Source organism: Sinocyclocheilus rhinocerous, unplaced genomic scaffold (genome assembly GCF_001515625.1).
Source record: "Sinocyclocheilus rhinocerous isolate Xijiao unplaced genomic scaffold, SAMN03320098_v1.1 scaffold432, whole genome shotgun sequence".
NCBI lineage: Eukaryota > Metazoa > Chordata > Actinopteri > Cypriniformes > Cyprinidae > Sinocyclocheilus > Sinocyclocheilus rhinocerous.
Window position 1 is genome coordinate 1130520 of NW_015627225.1, and position 18453 is coordinate 1148972.

General features: G+C 38.0%; 1 protein-coding gene across 1 annotated transcript in view; it reads left to right on the plus strand.

The window, feature by feature from the left end:
* The window catches only part of LOC107721693 (glutamate receptor ionotropic, delta-1-like), a 245473-nt gene that overhangs the window by 156245 nt on the left and 70775 nt on the right, over positions 1 to 18453 (plus strand). Inside the window, exon 4 of the mRNA XM_016529833.1 lies at positions 15352 to 15557. Within this exon, the coding sequence (XP_016385319.1) occupies positions 15352 to 15557 (206 nt within the window). The remainder of the gene's footprint in view (positions 1 to 15351; positions 15558 to 18453) is intronic.

An 18453-nucleotide genomic window follows, 5' to 3' on the forward strand; every position in this document is an offset into this window, starting at 1 on the left:
GAGGCAGGCAGGATGACGAGGACTTGGGCTAGACTGGGGATCAGGAGCCCTTCCGGGGCTAGACTGGGGATCCAGAGGTCTCTCCTCCTCGTTTCCTGTGACCTCCGTGGTCGATTGGCCGAATACCTCCCGGAAGTGTCTCACAAAACCCTCCAGCGAGTGAATCCCCGGGCTCTGTGCAGTCCACAAGGCTTCGGCCCACTGCAAGGCTCGTCCAGACAGCAACGAGATAATGAATGACACTTTGGCCTGCTCAGTCACAAACAGGTGTGGTTGCATCTCCAGGTAGAGGGAACATTGCAGCAAGAACCCGCTGCCGAAGGCTGCCTCACCCGAAAAGCTGGCTGGCCGGGCCATGGGACAGGCAGGGTAATCCATAACAACAAAACAAAATCAAAACTGACAAAAACCGGAAAAAACAAACGAAGGGAAAGACGCCGCTATACTTTACTTTTTTTGAGGTCGGTTATTCTGTCACGGTCCAGGTGTGTGGAGGCAGGCAGGATGACGAGGACGACAAGGGTTCCGATAAAGAGATTTAATGTAGACACAAGGCAGATCCAGACAGGTGAGACATACACACACTCAGGGTAACATTCACAATAACCGACAAACTAGAACACAAGAGACAGGAACAGATATAGGGCAGTTAACGAGGGACAGACAGGTGAGCACAATGAGGTGATTAACTAATAATTAGACGGGCTAAACCAACACAAGGGGAAGAAACCACAACAACCAGTCCACAGGGGTGTTACACCCTGTTACAAGACTTCCCGGTCTCAATCTTGGTTTTATCTAAATCCAAACCTGCCCCTAAGATAATACCAGGCTTGAAGCACATTAGCTTATAATTATTCTTCTCTGTTTTCTAGTCCTATGTGACAGTAAATTGTATTTATGGGTTTGAGTGTTCCCGGAATCTGCTGACAAGTGTTACTACAGTATTTGCCGTTTACATTAATAAGGTCTTTAGTTCTACAGCTTTAACTGTAAGTTGGTTGTTCAGACTGAAGTGTGGGGTGTATCGTTTCCTGAAAACAACACAATACATTTTAAGGTCTTGTTGGAGAAGGTCAAGCAAAAAGCTCCCTCATAAATATTCTTTGTACTTACTAATGACACCAATTCACACTTAAACTGTAAGAGTCTCCTCTGCAGTGCCGCAGGCTCTGTAACAATTAATTTTAACAAAGGATTTTTGGGTTTATTTAGCTTGCCTTTTTAAGGGATAGTTCACCCAAAAATGAAATGTCCTCACCCTCATGTTGTTTCCAAATATGCGTAACTTTGCACAACACAAAAAAAAGAAGCAATGTGGTGGCTCTTTTTGTCACGCAGTTGTAAAGAATTCTGAACACAAAACACAATAACAGCAAAATGCACTGCTGTATATTCCAAATAAATTGAAGTCACACAAAATCCAACCTATAGCTTAATGAAAAAAATCAGTGTCATATTTTTGAAAGAAATCGGTCCTTTGAGTCTTTTCAATTAAATGGTTGATTAATTCTAAATGATTTCTTCAAGGTTTCACAGCTTGCTTAAAGGGAAAATTATCAGTGGAAAATGACTTGTTCTTCACACAAAGCTGTCATATGGCTGCAAATAGCAGACGAGTGAGATGGACTACTTTTTTCGTTCTTTTTGAAGGTTGACATCCTTGAATTTTTCATTGTTGTTGCATGGAAAAATAAATGACAGAATTTTATTTTTGAGTGAACTCTAACAAGCAAGCAGGCCGAATTTTCTTTTGTTCCCATCTTATCATCTTAAAATCCCCATTATCCCAAGCAAGACTCTTTAGCCCATAGCTCTCTCCTTGGGGTGTTTGCGGTGTTAACAGGCTGCCATCACAGATTCAGATGTCTGGATAAAAAGCAACTCAGATCCATGATGGGGCATTTTAATCCCCCTAGTCAAAGCAGAGCTCTCTTGTGGTCCACATAGCTGAGATCTATTTTAGAAAATACGCAGCTACACTGTGCTCAAAATAGCTCAGCGTTTATGCTAAGGCTATATGTGCTACTGAATTTAGCTTCAAGCAGATTCTGACAATGGGCTGAGATGAGTCAGACCACCAAACACCCTGGAGCAGGTAACATCCTTCAAACCGTATAGCAGAGGTCAGAGGAAAAGCCCTAATCAAGACATAAAACATGATTGATGGTGGTGCAGAGCTCTCAGCACTGAGCATGGCACCCTCCTACAGGAGGACAATCACTCTGGATCTGTCTCATGGCCTGAAATACTAGACACACCGATAAGAGGCTTCTTGGCAAGGCCGTAGGTTTTATTTTAACATTGGAAGGGACATTTTGTTGGTCATTTGTTTTTATATTCTATCTATCTGTCTGTCTGTCTGTAAAGAGGAGGCGTGACAACGGTGTGGGGATCCAAACCCTGCGAACAAGCCTCAGGGCAAGCCTAAGGGCACCCAGCGGGCTGCCAGTGCAGGGCATCTGAGATTTTGCTCATTGGCAAAACGTTGGCCCCTTAGTGCTGGCCCTGCACGGGCAGCCCTCACTTAGCCCACACTATTAATCTACAACAGGGGTGCCCAATTCAGTCTCCAGGAACAGGATGCACCCCTGATCTATAACAATACATCTGTTTCACTTTAAATACTTTTCAGCTACTATAACTTAAGTCTTTAGGAAAATCAGTTATTATACATCTGAAATGGATGCAGTCACCACATAACTAATGTCTATATTGTCAAAAATGTACAGTAGTCAAAAGGAATTTAAAATCAATGGATTTATTAAATACAAAATAGAAAACATTCAATTCAGGTTAATACAGCAACATATAGCCACAAATGTAAATACACAAAAGTACAAAAAAAAAAAAGCAAACAAAGTCATGTAAGATTGTAGGATTTCGTCATGTGAAAGTTGATGTGTGCGAAAGTCTCGTCTGTAGTACATCAATGTCCAAACAGTGTCCATAGTTTTAGTTGGCTGATAGCAAATGAATAATCCAACCTCTTGTAATGAAAACAAGCCACAGCTCTCAAACACCAGACTTTTCCTAACGAACAGTCAAAAATAGTTCAGACTATGGTATCATGTCGAAAAGAACGTTAAATCCATATTCAAACTGGACCATGATATGGTAACCTCACCAATAACGAGTCCTTCTAAAATGCATACAAATACACTGTGTTAAACTCTCAGCATCAATCCAAACATAGGCCATACATACATGTACCATCTCTGCAAAAAACATCAGCAATGTGCACATTTAAATCCTCTTTAACTCCTTTAGACTGGGCTTGAAATGACACATTACCCAACCAGGACACAGCACAATGTTTTCAGCAGGTGAGCCATGCTGGCTACTGCTGCTTGCTATTGCTAACTCTCTCTACCACATGGCTTTACTTAAGGAAACCTAAAACACTCTAGCATCCCTAGTGGTAAGGAAGAAAACTGCCCACAAAATTCTTATTAACAGGCTCATGTCTGGCCCACACTGGGCCATCATTGGATTAATGTGGGCAGTCCCATAGTGTGGGCTGCTCACAGAGAGCCTGCGGTGAGCCCAAAGCTGTGGGTCTCACCTGGGCAAGCCCGCACTGGGCCTGTTTAGGTTTGGTGTGGGCTGGCCCTAGCCCACTGTGCCCGCAAAAAGCCAGCATGGGCCCCGCAAGGACATGTTTGCAGGGAATGCAAGGCTTTATTCCAGAACTAATTCCAAGGCATTTAGGGTCAAAACACCAGCGAACAACAATAGCAGAGGCACGGCCCAAAGGCTCCTCTAGGCTAGACTTGAGATCAGATTCGGGGAGTAGAGTGGGCGCCACCACCTCGGGAAGTTCTGCAGCGAAGGCTGCCACCTCTGGGGAAACTACAGTGGTGTGTGCGGCCCAAACACAGAGAATGGCTGTAGCCATAACTGGCAGGACAGGGAGTACATTGTCTATTTCCAAGACTGACGGTGCTGTGCCTGCGGAACTAGGGTGAGTAGCGGCAGGCAGACTTGAGAGTTTTGAAACTGTGTCACTAGAGAACGTGGAAACTGTGTGGCTCGTGAACGTAGATTCTGCGTAGCTCGTGAGCGTAGAGTCTGCGTGGCTCGGGAACGTAGAGACCCTTGGAATGCCAGAAACTCGCACCGACACCAACTGAGGGTCCTCCACGCTCAGGGCCGGCCCAGACTCTGTTGGTGCCCTAGGTGAGATTTTAGATCCCCCCCACCATTAAAAAAATTAGAAAATGCAGATTTTTCAGAACTTTACTATAACATAACATAATGGTAAGTATAAACATAAATAAGTAGTAAATAAATTGTGATAATAAATAAACAAATGTGACTTACAGTCACCTGAAGAATAACACAAACATTTAATTAGAAATTAAATCAACAAAAAGAAAGTGCAAAAGAAAAAACTATTATATTTGTAGGTATTTATACTCCCAAACAGAGAACCCCACAACCCACAACTATGCCTACAGTGACAAGTACTTATTACAACAAAGAGAAATATGGAATGCCTAAAATAGTCTAACAGACAACAAAGGCAACAAAATAAAGGCTACATATTGTCATTTATTTGTAGGTGTTAGCCAGCAAGCTAGCTAGTTAATTTATTTAGCATACCCATTTCATTTCCATTTTGTGCATACAGTGGAAAATGGCATACTTAAACTTAAATTATTTTAATTCATGAATGCTAGATTATAGTCCTAGTCATGGTCTCTTTCAAAAGACATTTAGTGCACTTTTGGTGAAATAAAAGCAAGCAGTAATGTAACTGAAATTAAAACAACATTACAGAAGCTTAATTTTTTTTTAAAGAAAATAAAGTAAAATTAAAAAAGCCGTTAACTCAAGCAAAAATGTTCCACAGTGTCAGTGTTGCCAGTTATGTTCTAAAAAGGCTATTTCAAAATACTGCATAAACATCAAGGGCAAATACACAGTGATTAACTTGTGATTCTTACCTCTATATAGCTCTTTTTTTCTGCTCCACTTCTTTGCATCACTTCCTGCCTTGTGCCCCTGATAATTTTCTTTTTTCACTCATTTTTTAGAAATTATCCTTTCAGAGCACATAAATGGCAAAACTATGCGTGCGCCATGCATAATTAATGCATTATGATGATGTATTATAATTACGTCATGACGCAGAAAGTGTTTAAATTAGTCCAACATGACATGTTGTCAAATCTTATGATTTTTCATAATTTGTCAATGTCTATTTTATTCTAACATTATTTTAATTAGTTTGATGATCGATCAGTACAAAAATTTTAATTGTCAGTATTTGCTTAATATATGGGTGTAGGAGTGCACAATGGTTACAAGAGGAAAAAAAACTTTTGTGCGGCGCCCCCCAGTCATTTTGCACCCTAGGCAACTGCCTATGTCGCCTATGCCACGGGCCGGCCCTGTCCATGCTGGATGCCAGCCTCGAACGCCTTGTGACTGACTTAGTGTCTTCAAATGCAACATTCACGATGCTCTGGAACACTGGAGTAGCATCCATGATGACTGAAGACTGTTGCTTGACATGAGCGGGCTTTAGCGTGGCAGGCTTGTCGTGAGCAAGCTTTGACTTGGCAGACTTGACGTGAGTAGGCTTGGCAGGCTGACGTGACAAGACTCTGGAAGATCAGCTGAGACGTGATGATGCTCTGGAAGATCAGCTGAGACGTGATGAGACTCTGGACGATCAGCTGTGACGTGACAAAACTCTGGACAATCAGCTGTGACTTGACTTGACTCAGGAAGATCAGCTGTGACTTGACACAGGTAGATCAGCTGTGACTTGACACAGGAAGATAAGCTGTGACTTGACTTGACACAGGAAGATCAGCTGTGACTTGAATTGACACAGGAAGATCAGCTGTGACTTGACTTGACACAGGAAGATCAGCTGTGACTTGACTTGACTCTGGGAAGGCAGCCATTTTATGAACAGTCTCAGAGTTGGTGGCCATTTTGGGAAGAGACTGAGCTGTCGGCCATGGCTGGAGTGCCGGGTTGCTCCTCCACGACCCCAAGAGACAGCTGTGAACTGATGATGAGATCTGATGAGAGGCAGGTGATGCAATTGATGAGTTCGTGCAAAGGATTATGGGAAATGGAGTCCTGGGTAAGGTGGCAAGAGTCTGGAGTGGAGTGCCCTCTAGCGAAGCTCACAGGCACTCCAGCTAGAGATTGTGACACTATCTATCTATCTATCTACCTAATTGTATATATTGTTCTATCTGTCCATCTGTCTATATTTGTCAATTATATATTTTTACAATGAATAATAAAAAGACAAACAAAAAATATACAGTGGAATTTAATAATTAAATGTAAAGGCTCTCTGCATTATAGTTCAACAAGTGGTTTTAGTGGTTTAACCAGCTGTTAACTGGGTTGAAAATTACTGCTTAAAGCAATGTAATGCACAACATTGAGTAGACGTTTTACAAATGAAAACATGACTCTCAATGCTTATATTACAATCAGTAACAACTGTGATGGCTTGAAAAAAATAGGCATAGATCTGGTACATTTTGTCCCTAGTGCCCATATCCAAATCTACACCTTTGCCTTTAACTTTTCAACAAAACCATTATTTCATAAAATATGCCAATGTGCACAGCACATTCTATATTAAAAATAAATGCAATGAGAGGGGTTTTAGACCATATAAAAAGCAGTGACATTTGAGGCGTAGTGCATAAATGATCTTACATTATGATACCCTGCATGAAAAAGAGAGAAGATAATTTACTCGAGATCTGTTCTCAGTTCTGCTCTCATCACTTCTGTTCCAGTGGTGCAGGGACACTGGCGGTACAAATTGAAAACCGCAGGCTGCGGGTGTGTTAAACACACCCAGAATCTGATCGCAGGGAAAGCTGATCTCAGTGAGCTGTTACTCCATACAGATGGTTGAAATACCAGAAAAGTAGTTCAGCTGTTTAGTGAGATTTGTCCCCAAATATGTTAGATTTGAGAGAGATTGTGATCAGCGAAACTCCACTTAAACAACACAGCATAAACCAGGAGTTGATATATCAACATATTATGTATTTATGTACATAGCCTGCATAAATGGGAAATAAGAACCAATCAGACTGAACTGAACTTTATGTTTATTTTATACTGCCAATAAAAGTACAGCATGTTACTTCTGTTTGGCTGATTGCTCTGTAATCAATACCAGGACATTTTGAAATGGATTTAGGTGGGAATCAGGTTGCAGTGGCATACAGGTGCATCTCAATAAATTAGGATGTCGTGGAAAAGTTCATTTATTTCAGTAATTCAACTCAAATTGTGAAACTTGTGTATTAAATCAATTCAATGCACACAGACTGAAGTAGTTTAAGTCTTTGGTTCTTTTAATTGTGATGATTTTGGCTCACATTTAACAAAAACCCACCAATTCACTATCTCAACAAATTAGAATATGGTGACATGCCAATCAGCTAATCAACTCAAAACACCTGCAAAGGTTTCCTGAGCCTTCAAAATGGTCTCTCAGTTTGGTTCACTAGGCTACACAATCATGGGGAAGACTGCTGATCTGACAGTTGTCCAGAAGACAATCATTGACACCCTTCACAAGGAGGGTAAGCCACAAACATTCATTGCCAAAGAAGCTGGCTGTTCACAGAGTGCTGTATCCAAGCATGTTAACAGAAAGTTGAGTGGAAGGAAAAAGTGTGTTAGAAAAAGATGCACAAACAACCGAGAGAACCGCAGCCTTGTCAAGCAAAATCGATTCAAGAATTTGAGTGAACTTCACAAGGAATGGACTGAGGCTGAGGTCAAGGCATCAAGAGCCACCACACACAGACATGTCAAGGAATTTGGCTACGAGGAAGGGTGGAGAAGCTCATAGCCCAAGTTGCTTGAAGTCCAGTGTTAAGTTTCCACAGTCTGTGATGATTTGGGGTGCAATGTCATCTGCTGGTGTTGGTCCATTGTGTTTTTTGAAAACCAACATCACTGCACCCGTTTATCAAGAAATTTTGGAGTACTTCATGCTTCCTTCTGCTAACCAGCTTTTTGAACATGCTGATTTCATTTTCCAGCAGGATTTGGCACCTGCCCACACTGCCAAAAGCACCAAATGTTGGTTAAATGACCATGGTGTTGGTGTGCTTTACTGGCCAGCAAACTCACCAGACCTGAACCCCGTAGAGAATCTATGGGGTATTGTCAAGTGGAAAATGAGAAACAAGAGACCAAAATATGCAGATGAGCTGAAGGCCACTGTCCACTGAAGGCCACTGAAACCTGGGCTTCCATAACACCTCAGCAGGGCCACAAACTGATCACCTCCATGCCACGCCGAATTGAGGCAGTAATTAAAGCAAAAGGAGCCCCTACCAAGTATTGAGTACATGTACAGTAAATGAACATACTTTCCAGAAGGCCAACAATTCACTAAAAATGTTTTTTTTATTGGTCTTATGAAGTATTCTAATTTGTTGAGATTGTGAATTGGTGGGTTTTTGTTAAATGTGAGCCAAAATCATCACAATTAAAAGAACCAAAGACTTAAACTACTTCAGTCTGTGTGCATTGAATTTATTTAATACACGAGTTTCACAATTTGAGTTGAATTACTGAAATAAATGAACTTTTCCACGACATTCTAATTTATTGAGATGCACCTGTATATCGTTTGTTATAGCATCATTTTTCTCTTGGTAAGCTTGATTAAGGCTGTGGACTCTTTTATTGCTAATTGTAAAAATGGTACCACTAATTATGTATTTTTAAATAGTATTGCAGAAACTCATCTCATTATTTGTATTGATTTACTCAGTTATTCTAGCCAACTGCATTTCAGGCTATTGTTTTTTAGAAGGACAAGTAAACAGCCTTGAAGAATTGCTGTGTGAAAAGCTTTCATAGCGTTTGAAGTTAACATTATTTATCTCTTCACTGGAGTGAACAGAAATATGAAGGACACTTCTGTAGTAACCTTTCAGGCAAATTGATTTTGCTAATAAATCTGGTTTTCAACTAAATTAATAGTTTCCATGATCTAATGAACAGTGGAGTAGAGTATTTGTGTAAATGTATTTAGTTACTGTACCCAAGTATCTTTTTGGCTGTTTTACTGAGTATCAAAGGTATTCACATATGAGTCGAGGACATGGCTGCAGCTGGCGGTGAGGCCGAAACCAGCACACCCATTGACTTTTTAATTTTACTTAACAGTATTTTATATATCGATATATTGAAGACATAATTTTGAAGCATACTGGTTTACCTATGCCCTTTCTGAGCACTTCAGCTTTATTGAGACTTGGGTGTTTGTAGACGTATAAGAGGCTGTTGTGACGACCTTGATTTATTGCAATTTTGAGGAGTTCAGTTTTATTTTGATTTTAGTAAATAAACACGATTGCTTTCTGCACAAATGAACTGTTTCTTGTTTTTTCATTCGTATGTCTCCTAGGTGTTGAGGACTAGTGCCACTTGAGCATCTTGAGGTACTCTTTACACCTATGCTAATGAAAGAGGAATGTGTGTTTGTTTGGTTTAAAATACTATAACTATTTTGTTGTTTGCATCAGTCAACTTCTGTGCAATGTTAGATTATTACTAACTTTGGTGTGGGAGTGTCAGTTTCTTGTCAACTGATTCTCCCTTGAGCTGCCTGAACCCCTTTTACACTATTTTGTGTATGTTCAACCTCCATAAAGCGAGTCTATAAAACATCTTAATGTTGAGATCTTTTCGTGTTATGCAATTTATAAACAACAGTAAGCTGGCCCACAGGCCTGTGAAAGTTGGTTTTGTAAGCGAGTTCTCAGTTTAATTGATGCTTTGGTTTTAGCTGAGCAGTCCCAATGTTTACGAGTGTCCCTTTTTTAGCATGCCGCTGAGTAATGTGTCCTTTTGCTTTAGTGTAGAGCTGATAGCATCTTTCACCTACACCACCTGTTCTGAGAAGTGATTTCATTTGCACTCTCACATGCACACAGGCAATCTGTTGTATGTTTAATGATGACTTCTGCCTTTACGTTTTTAACATGTCCTGGTTGTCATTCACCACAGTGAATTTTATGAAAGGCATATGTTTTGTATTTGTCTATATTTGTACTGTTCTGGATGTGCTCTTGTGGTCCCCTGGTCAACTTTGTTGAACTGCTGTGATTTATGCTGAAGTCTCTCTCTTATGTCAGAATATGAGTGTAATAATAGAGTTTGTGTCATAATTTGCTGCTTTTGCACAAGAGGATGATGAACCTTTCTTAATTGGCTCCCTCTTCAAGACAAGTAGAACCCATCTGTAAGTGAGACAGAGAGGAAGAGAGAAACACAGAGGCTTTGTTTTATATTCCGCGCATGTCTCTGGGCAGTTCATATCACAGACAGTTAAATGAGCAGCAGTTTTCAGGACTGTGAAGATTCTGCAATGCTGTCACGTGGATCCAATCAACAGCATGTCAATCGAACCCCCTCTCGTTTAATAGGACATAAGTATTCCAAGTCTTTCCAGGAAGAGCGCTCCCCATGGCCTTGATGAGCAATACTCACACTCCGGCCCCCGGATCTCTGTACAGCAGGCCAGTGGATTGAGACAAACAGAATCATAAAAAGAAACCACAGATGAAATGATTTTACCATCTCCTAGCAACTGTCTAGTTATCTTTGTAGTGGATCAAATGATGATGTTTCATAACTGCTAACCTTATACAGAACCAATTAAAAACATGTTTTGAAAGGTTGTTTACAATGACCTTTAATGCAAAGAACAAGCATCCTTAGGTCCATTAATCACAATGTGCGTCATGTTGTGAAGATGCATTTGTAAAATACTGAACTAATATATGGTTAATAAGTAACAATTTTGGTCCACTACACAGTCTTTGTTGTTGTAATTTTCAAATTTGTTTAACTATGAACTTATTCCTCAGTAATATTCTACTGACTATATCGTGAGCAACATTCTGCTTTTATCAAACTGTAGGTCTTGTATTCAAGAGCTTGCTGATTACATCATGATATGGCTGTCTATTTGTTTTTGCTGCTTTAATCAAGACGAAGCTCCAAATCCAACAGCAAGCCTTGTATTTTATTTTTCGGCCCATTATTTTCATTACAAAGAAAGGAACAGAAGAACGTCAAACTGTTCATTGTTAGAGCTCCATTGATTCCCTCTAAACCTCCTTCACTTTTGCCCAGTGAGACAGCAGCTTGTATATGCCTTTAGATATATGATTACATTCTTTAAGCAAATCCAATTTGTTTCTCAAAAGACTTCTCTCAGCTCTTTCTTTCCACAGATTTCCACATTGTTTGTTTATATATTTCTGAGACTGTCTCCTTAAGGGAGTAATTTTTTTCTTCAGTTTGTAACTACAGCTGTGATAACTGAATTATGATGGTATGGCGAAACTAATCTCTGTGAGTTTGGGGAAATTGAAGTATTGTGTGTGTTTGTGCGTTGGGAATGTCAATGGGTCATTCTTAAAGGGGTGGTTCACTGTTTTTTTTCTAGGCTTGATTGTGTTTATGGGGTGCAGTCTAACATGTGTTAATGCTTCGTTTTTAAAAAAACACATTATTTTTCACATAATTTACCATTATTCCACACCGCTCTGTCCCTTTTCTGAGAAATACGCTGATCATTTCCTGCTTTTATGAAGCCCCGCCCTCAGAAATAGAAACAGTTTTTGATTGAAAACAATCAAAATGTGTTGTGATTGGCTAAACCGCCTCTAGTGAAAAAAGTGAAATCGCAAACAACCACCCCTTTAAGTCACACCTAAGTCATTAACATCAAGAAAGGAGCAAAATATGACATTCACTGATTGAATATGGTGATGCTTAGGTATTCATTTATAAAGTGTGTTTCAGCATATACTGTAGCATGTGCATATACAGTGGTGTGAAAAAGTGTTGGCCCCCTTCCTGATTTTTTATTTTTTTGCATGTTTGTCACACTTTAATAAAAAAAAAAAAAAGAAATCAGGAAGGGGGCCAACACTTTTTCACACCACTGTATTTTCATATTCGCATAGAACCTGATACCATTGTTTGACATATAAATTGATTTAAAATCTGTTTAGGTTCATAATATTTAATTCCTGCAAATATATTGTGACTTAGTTAAATATGTTAAGCTTATTCAAAAGGTTCAAATTCAATTCCTCCTGATGTATTTGCTGAAGTTCATTCATCAGCTTAAAGCAGTGTGAAGTAACATTTTCCATTAACTGGACTTCTTAGCTAATAGCACCAAGGCTATATCTGGCCTTGCGTTCTCGATGTGCTGTTAATGTAGAAAGCATGCTTTAGTCCTGCTCTTAAATGGTCAAAATTCTGACTCTTCTACAGAAATAACAGCTACTTGAAATGATTATGTGCTACTTCTCAGTACTAGTGAATACTGAATGTCTACTGAAGCACTGCTAACATCACTAAATATAGTGCCACTCAATCACCTGTAGGTTAAATTGACCTATTTTCATGGAGCTTTTTAAAAATTCCTCACAATTTCTGTCAACCTTCTTTTTTCCTTTTCTAATTTTAACAATTAGTGGGTTTTTTTATAGCACATGCTTCATTACACTTTTGTCTCTTTTGGCTGAGATATTAATTCATCTGTTTGCCAATTAATTTTCTAAATGTTACATGTGTCACTAGTGATGTTACGTTCAACGCCGAAGCTTCGAAGCTTGTATCAAAAAAAACAACACATTTCACATTGAAGCACTGTATCGGAGCTTGATTCGTTTTGAGAAAAGCACGTGATCTATGACGTCTGAAGCTTCATTCGTCTGAAAACCACATGACTGCTTCAGTATCTGGTTCAAACGAAGTGAACCTCAGCGCCATTTCCTTTACATTATATTATAATGTGTTAGCATTGTTTTTTATCGTAATTTATACATTGAGCTTAAAAATGAACTTTGGCCATGAAATATCAGTCTAAGGACTGAGGCAGAGTTAAAATAAACATAAAATAAAATTAAATTTATGAATTTATGTTTTATTTTACTTATTTTAGTGCGAGTACACCAACACAAAAGAATGACTTTGACAAACATTTATATAAAATTTAATAAAACAAAAAACCAGTTGTAGAACCAGATGTGAAACCACTGGCTGTAATGGAACATAACACTTTGGAAGGTGTTATTTCTTTTTATGACCACTAGATAGCCACAGCAGTTTTAAAAAGCTTTGAGTAATGCACCTTTTTCCAATACAATTGTGATGAAAGCTTCACTGGTGCAGAACGCTTCACTTCGCCATCACTATGTGTCACAATACGTGCTCAATGAATATAAGCGCACGACAAAGAAAAAAAGTTCAAACCGTAGTTTATTCCAAATCCATAGAACAGGCAATCCAAGAGAGAAGAGGAACTTCCAACACAAGCTTCACAGGACAATAAATACCTGACAATGAATAAAACTGAATGGGGAACTTAAGTAATAATCAACTAATGAGCAAATGAACAACAAGGGCCTAAAGGAACTAAACAGACAAGGAAAACAGAACTAAACGAAGAAACAAAAGTCCATAACCGTGACAACATGTTCTTGCGTCATGAAAAAATGTCTTGTTATTTTATCAGATTTGTTCTATAATAATAATAGTTATTTAATAATATTATTTAAAAATGTTATACCTAATAATAAAACTTATTATTCATAGTAGTAGTAGTAGTAGTAGTATTTTTATATGTATATTTTTTATGATTTGTCATGTTTTCATTTTTCATTGTCCTCTTGGTAGGCCTATGTGTTTAAATGCTAATATGCAGTAAGATGACTTGCAGGCTTTTGGATTAAGAAAATAACAATTTAAATGCAAAAACAAACAAAAAATTACTATCTTACTAAGATTGTTGCCAATTATGCTGAAAGGATTTTCATTAGTATATTTAAACCCACTTGTATTTCATTTCTTTGCAAATGCTCAAATGATTAGACTTTCTTGCTGGTTGTTGTTTTGAAAGCACACTGAGGCCGGTGTGGGGCAAGTAATCTGTTTTGATGGTCAGTTGTCATGGAAATAGTTTGTAGCTCATAGCAAACTACATTGCACAGAGGGTGAGTTATAATAAAGTATATCAAGTACACACGTACACACAAAATAATATGGTGTTTGATCATTCTTGATGCCTGATTAGCTTTCCTGTGTTGCAATGTAACCCTGAGAACTGGACTGTGTGGTTGTCTGAATAAATATATGCCTGAAGCAAAAGAGAGACTTGAAATAAAAAAATAAAAAACAATTAATTAGAAAAAAAAAGAAAGGGAGATCGTCATCTTGCACTTAACCATGTGTCTTAGACATAATGTTAAAAACATCACTTTGATCTTAGGCTGATGCAGTGGTTGTCTAGGATGATGTCTACTATGAATGTGGAAATAATATTTTATTTTATATAGTATAGAAGTAAGTATATTTGGATGCAGCGTGAGTCTAGAAGCTAGTTTAGAACTACCAGCTGCTACTGAAAAACTGATTTAGATTTGTTTACAGAGGAGATAAAGCTGCTGCTAACACCCTGCTATCTGCAGATGGGCTAAACATTTTCTGCTCTTCGTAATGCTTTTTATCAGTCTATTCTGCTTCTTTACTTTGATAGGTTCTTGAAAGTATTCTGTTTCTTCTGTTTTCAAGCAGTGACTACAAGAAAAAAAGAAAATGTAAAAGATGCAGACAAGTTATAGCTCTTCACAACATTTTTTGACTGCCTCAATGTCATGCTATGAAAATTTAATTAGAGCTCAAAGTGAAGACCATAAATGAGCACAGTCAAGTTGAAGTATGCATGCATTTTTATAATTGGTCTATATAGCTAATTAGGCCTTGAAGCCTCATTCTCACGTCTTGACCCTTTTAGGGGACGGTTCTTGTGTCCTTTTGGCAAGTAGGTGGTTAGAAAGCTCCATGCCAGACGATTATGCCATCAAAAAGCCACTTCAGTAGACTGAACACGACGTGACTTGACAGCCGTGATGTGCAAAGGAACAAGAAAACAGGATTCTTTCTCCTAGACTCCTCAAATCTCGAGAGCAAGTAACAGAATTTTCAAAAGTTAAATGGATAGTTGATCCAAAAAAATAATCTCTCTTCATTTGCTCACTCTCATGTTGTTCCAAACCCATATGACCTTCTTTCTTCTTGTGAAACAAAATTAGATATTTTCACAGATCTTACTATCCCTTTCAACATCATTTCCCTGAACGAAATTTACAATTAGGTTGGATGTTATTCTCTCTGGAAATCTCTGATCTCAAATCAAATATTTAGTCTATATTTGATCTATTTTCATCTCGCGCTTCTTCTTAAATACTGTTTTTAGCTCTCTGCACATGAGTCTTGGTTTTTAACCGTCATCTTTTGGTCTCTTTTCAGATGTGCGGGGACTGCGTGGGTTTCTGGACCAGGCATCTCGAATGGGTTTGGACGTGTCTCTACAACAGGTTGACCGGAATGTGACAAAGGTCTTTTCCACTCTGTTCAGCACGATGAGGATGGAGGAGCTGAACCGTTACCGGGACACGCTCAGACGGGCCATCCTGCTGCTCAGTCCCCGGACTGCCCAGGTCTTCATACACCAGGTACGTGTTATTGTAACAGCAGTTCGGAAGTGATACGTGTATAGTTAAATATTAAATATTTAAATATTATAGTTTATGAAGGATGTATTTAGGAATGAATAATGTTATTAGGAATGCGTAATAAATATATATTTTTAATTTAATAAAAAAATGTTTAGTATATACTCTATTGGATATAAAAAATGGACATATTATATATATATTATGTATTATATATGATACATATATAATATACAGTACATGTTTTATATATAATATATAACTTTATATAATATATCATTTTTTATTTTTAATGTCTTTTTATATTTTATAGTATATATTCTTTCTCTCTTTCTATTATCAATCATAATATACATATTATATTACAATATATATTACTATTTTTTTCTAAAAATAAAATATGTATTTATGTTATAAATGTAATATTGTATAATATAATAATTATAATATATATTCTTTTTCTGTATCTTTTAGTTATTATCTTAGGGTTAGGATTGGCTTTAGTTAATTAATATAAGGACAGTAGAAGTCTACAGAAAGTCCTAATTTTTTAGATGGTAAGATTTGTTGTGTGATCTGTGGAATAGTGTTGTTTGTTGTTCAGTAATAAAAAGTAATTTTTGAACGAAGCTTTCGCTAGAGAGGCACATGGCTGTTGTGCCAAATGGGCTGGAAAATAACTAAAGTGGCTCATCCTGTGCATTGCATTCTGTTTAGCTGTAATCTCAACAAAATGATCTGAACAGTTTACGATTGAAGGAGGAGAGAATCGTGTTTAAATTAGTGTGAGGAATTTGCAACTGTGGTCACATTTGGAAGGTTGTTGGTTTGAATCCTGATAGGGATGTGAGGGATTAAAATTGAGTGTCAAGAGGTTGTTTATATTTAAATCCCTCACACTGCTGTGGTCAATTCCGTGGGGCCCTCAAGCAAGTGATGTAACAAAGTGACTCTTCCAACTAGTACAGTCCCAAACTTCTGGAGCCTTTACAGGACAATTTTGCCAACCTATAGACTTATTTATTTACATGTTTTAATGTAAAAGTGATAAGAGGGGGCTGAAAACTGCTCATGCTTGTGAAAGTGAGAATTGCATACGTCTGCATGCATTACTCGTGCACTCCATCATCTGTGTCTGGACCTTTTGGCCTCCAGGACATTTCCCTGTCGATCTGGGAACATTTTAAAATCTTACATTTGCTTTTCATTATTGTGTGATAACTTTTTTTTTTGCTGAATTTATCGCAGAATCCACTAGAAGCAGCATCAAAAATGGAGTATGCATTGCAAATAAATAGCATTTATCATTCATACTTTGATCTGCTCGTGAATTGTAAGGTGCAGTGCTGATTACTTTTACACCACTCACAAATCCTTGCTTAAACATTTCCAGCTCAGCAAACTGCTGATAGTGTGTCTTTTCTGTATATTGGTGTATATGTGTTTGGGTTTACTTAGCTATACTTTACTATAGCTATATTGTTTTTTTTATTACATTTTAAAACATATTAAAATAGACAGGTAAAATTGTAATCAAATTTCACAATAACTGTTTTTCCTGTATTTTTGATGGTGAGTGTAAGAGACTCTATATATGTATTTACAAAACCATATAAAACTCATACTGACCCCAAACTTTTGAATGGTCGTATAAAAGTAGCTTTATGTGAAAACAATAGCAGTCTTTGCCTTGTGGTCCTCACAATTTGGAAGTCTTGTTTAAATGAATGAATGAATAATGTTTTGCTTTAAATGTACTGATATCAACAGTTTTTTGTGAGGGTTAGGGTTAGCAAATATCATCATACCATATAAAATCCATTGTGTCTATGAGATGTCCTCACTAAAATAGTGAAATAATACTGAGATTGAGATTCTGGGGCTAGTTTGGACAGCGTTTTCCAGGCTGTTCTGCTGATTAGCAGTGTGACAGCTGAGAGACAGAATTCTTTAGAGCTGCAAAACATCCTGGGAGTTCTCTGCTATAGCCTAAAAAGTCTAAATTGAACTCTGAGCAGTCGAGGAGATGAGTTTACCATGCCATCTTTCTCTTGCTCTAAGCCCTGTGGGCAGTAATTCACTCTTATCTGAATAACCTTGTCTGTTTGGGGAAGTCTTGTGTATGTGTGTATTTCCTCAGTGACTTGCTGCTCTGAGACACGGTCAGATAAACAGCTGGGTTCAGAGAGCTGCTATCTGTGTTTTTAGGGAGGTTCTCCATGCTCTGATTCTTCCATGACCATGGCTCTCTATGTGATTCACATAGAGTGTGTCGGCCTGTCAGGACAAGCAGAGACAGGTGGAAAATCGAAAGGACACAGGGTACATCCATCCAGTTTGGCTTCTGCTTAAATGACAATGACTGTTGTTACAATACATATTGTAGATTTCTTTAAAAGTGCTTCCCCTCATAAAATTGTTTTACACTGATTTTGGTTTTAAATGGTCCTTGGTTTATTTATTTACCCATTACCATAGGAACTGAAAATTATACACAAAGAAAGAAAGAAAGAAAGAAAGAAAGAGCTGCATGAAAAGAAAATACAGAATTTGTTGTATTATCATATGGCATTAGAACACTTATCTATGCTGATTACAGATTTAAATAATATTAATAATAATAATAATGATAACAAAAGTTGACTTGTTCCACACCTGAATTGCCATGCTTATCTGCTATAGATCTCCACAGTCTTTCCACACGGCCTGAAACCAAAAAAACATTTTTTAATACATTGTATTACATTGTATTACATTACAGCCTATGTTCCACCGAGACAATGATCTGGAAGCTGAGCAGGGGGCTGTTTCATAAAACTAGTTTACCAAATAAGCCAGGCTTATTTCAGTTAGTCTGACTGAGCAGGAAAGGTTAACGGTGATGTTTTGGTCCGCC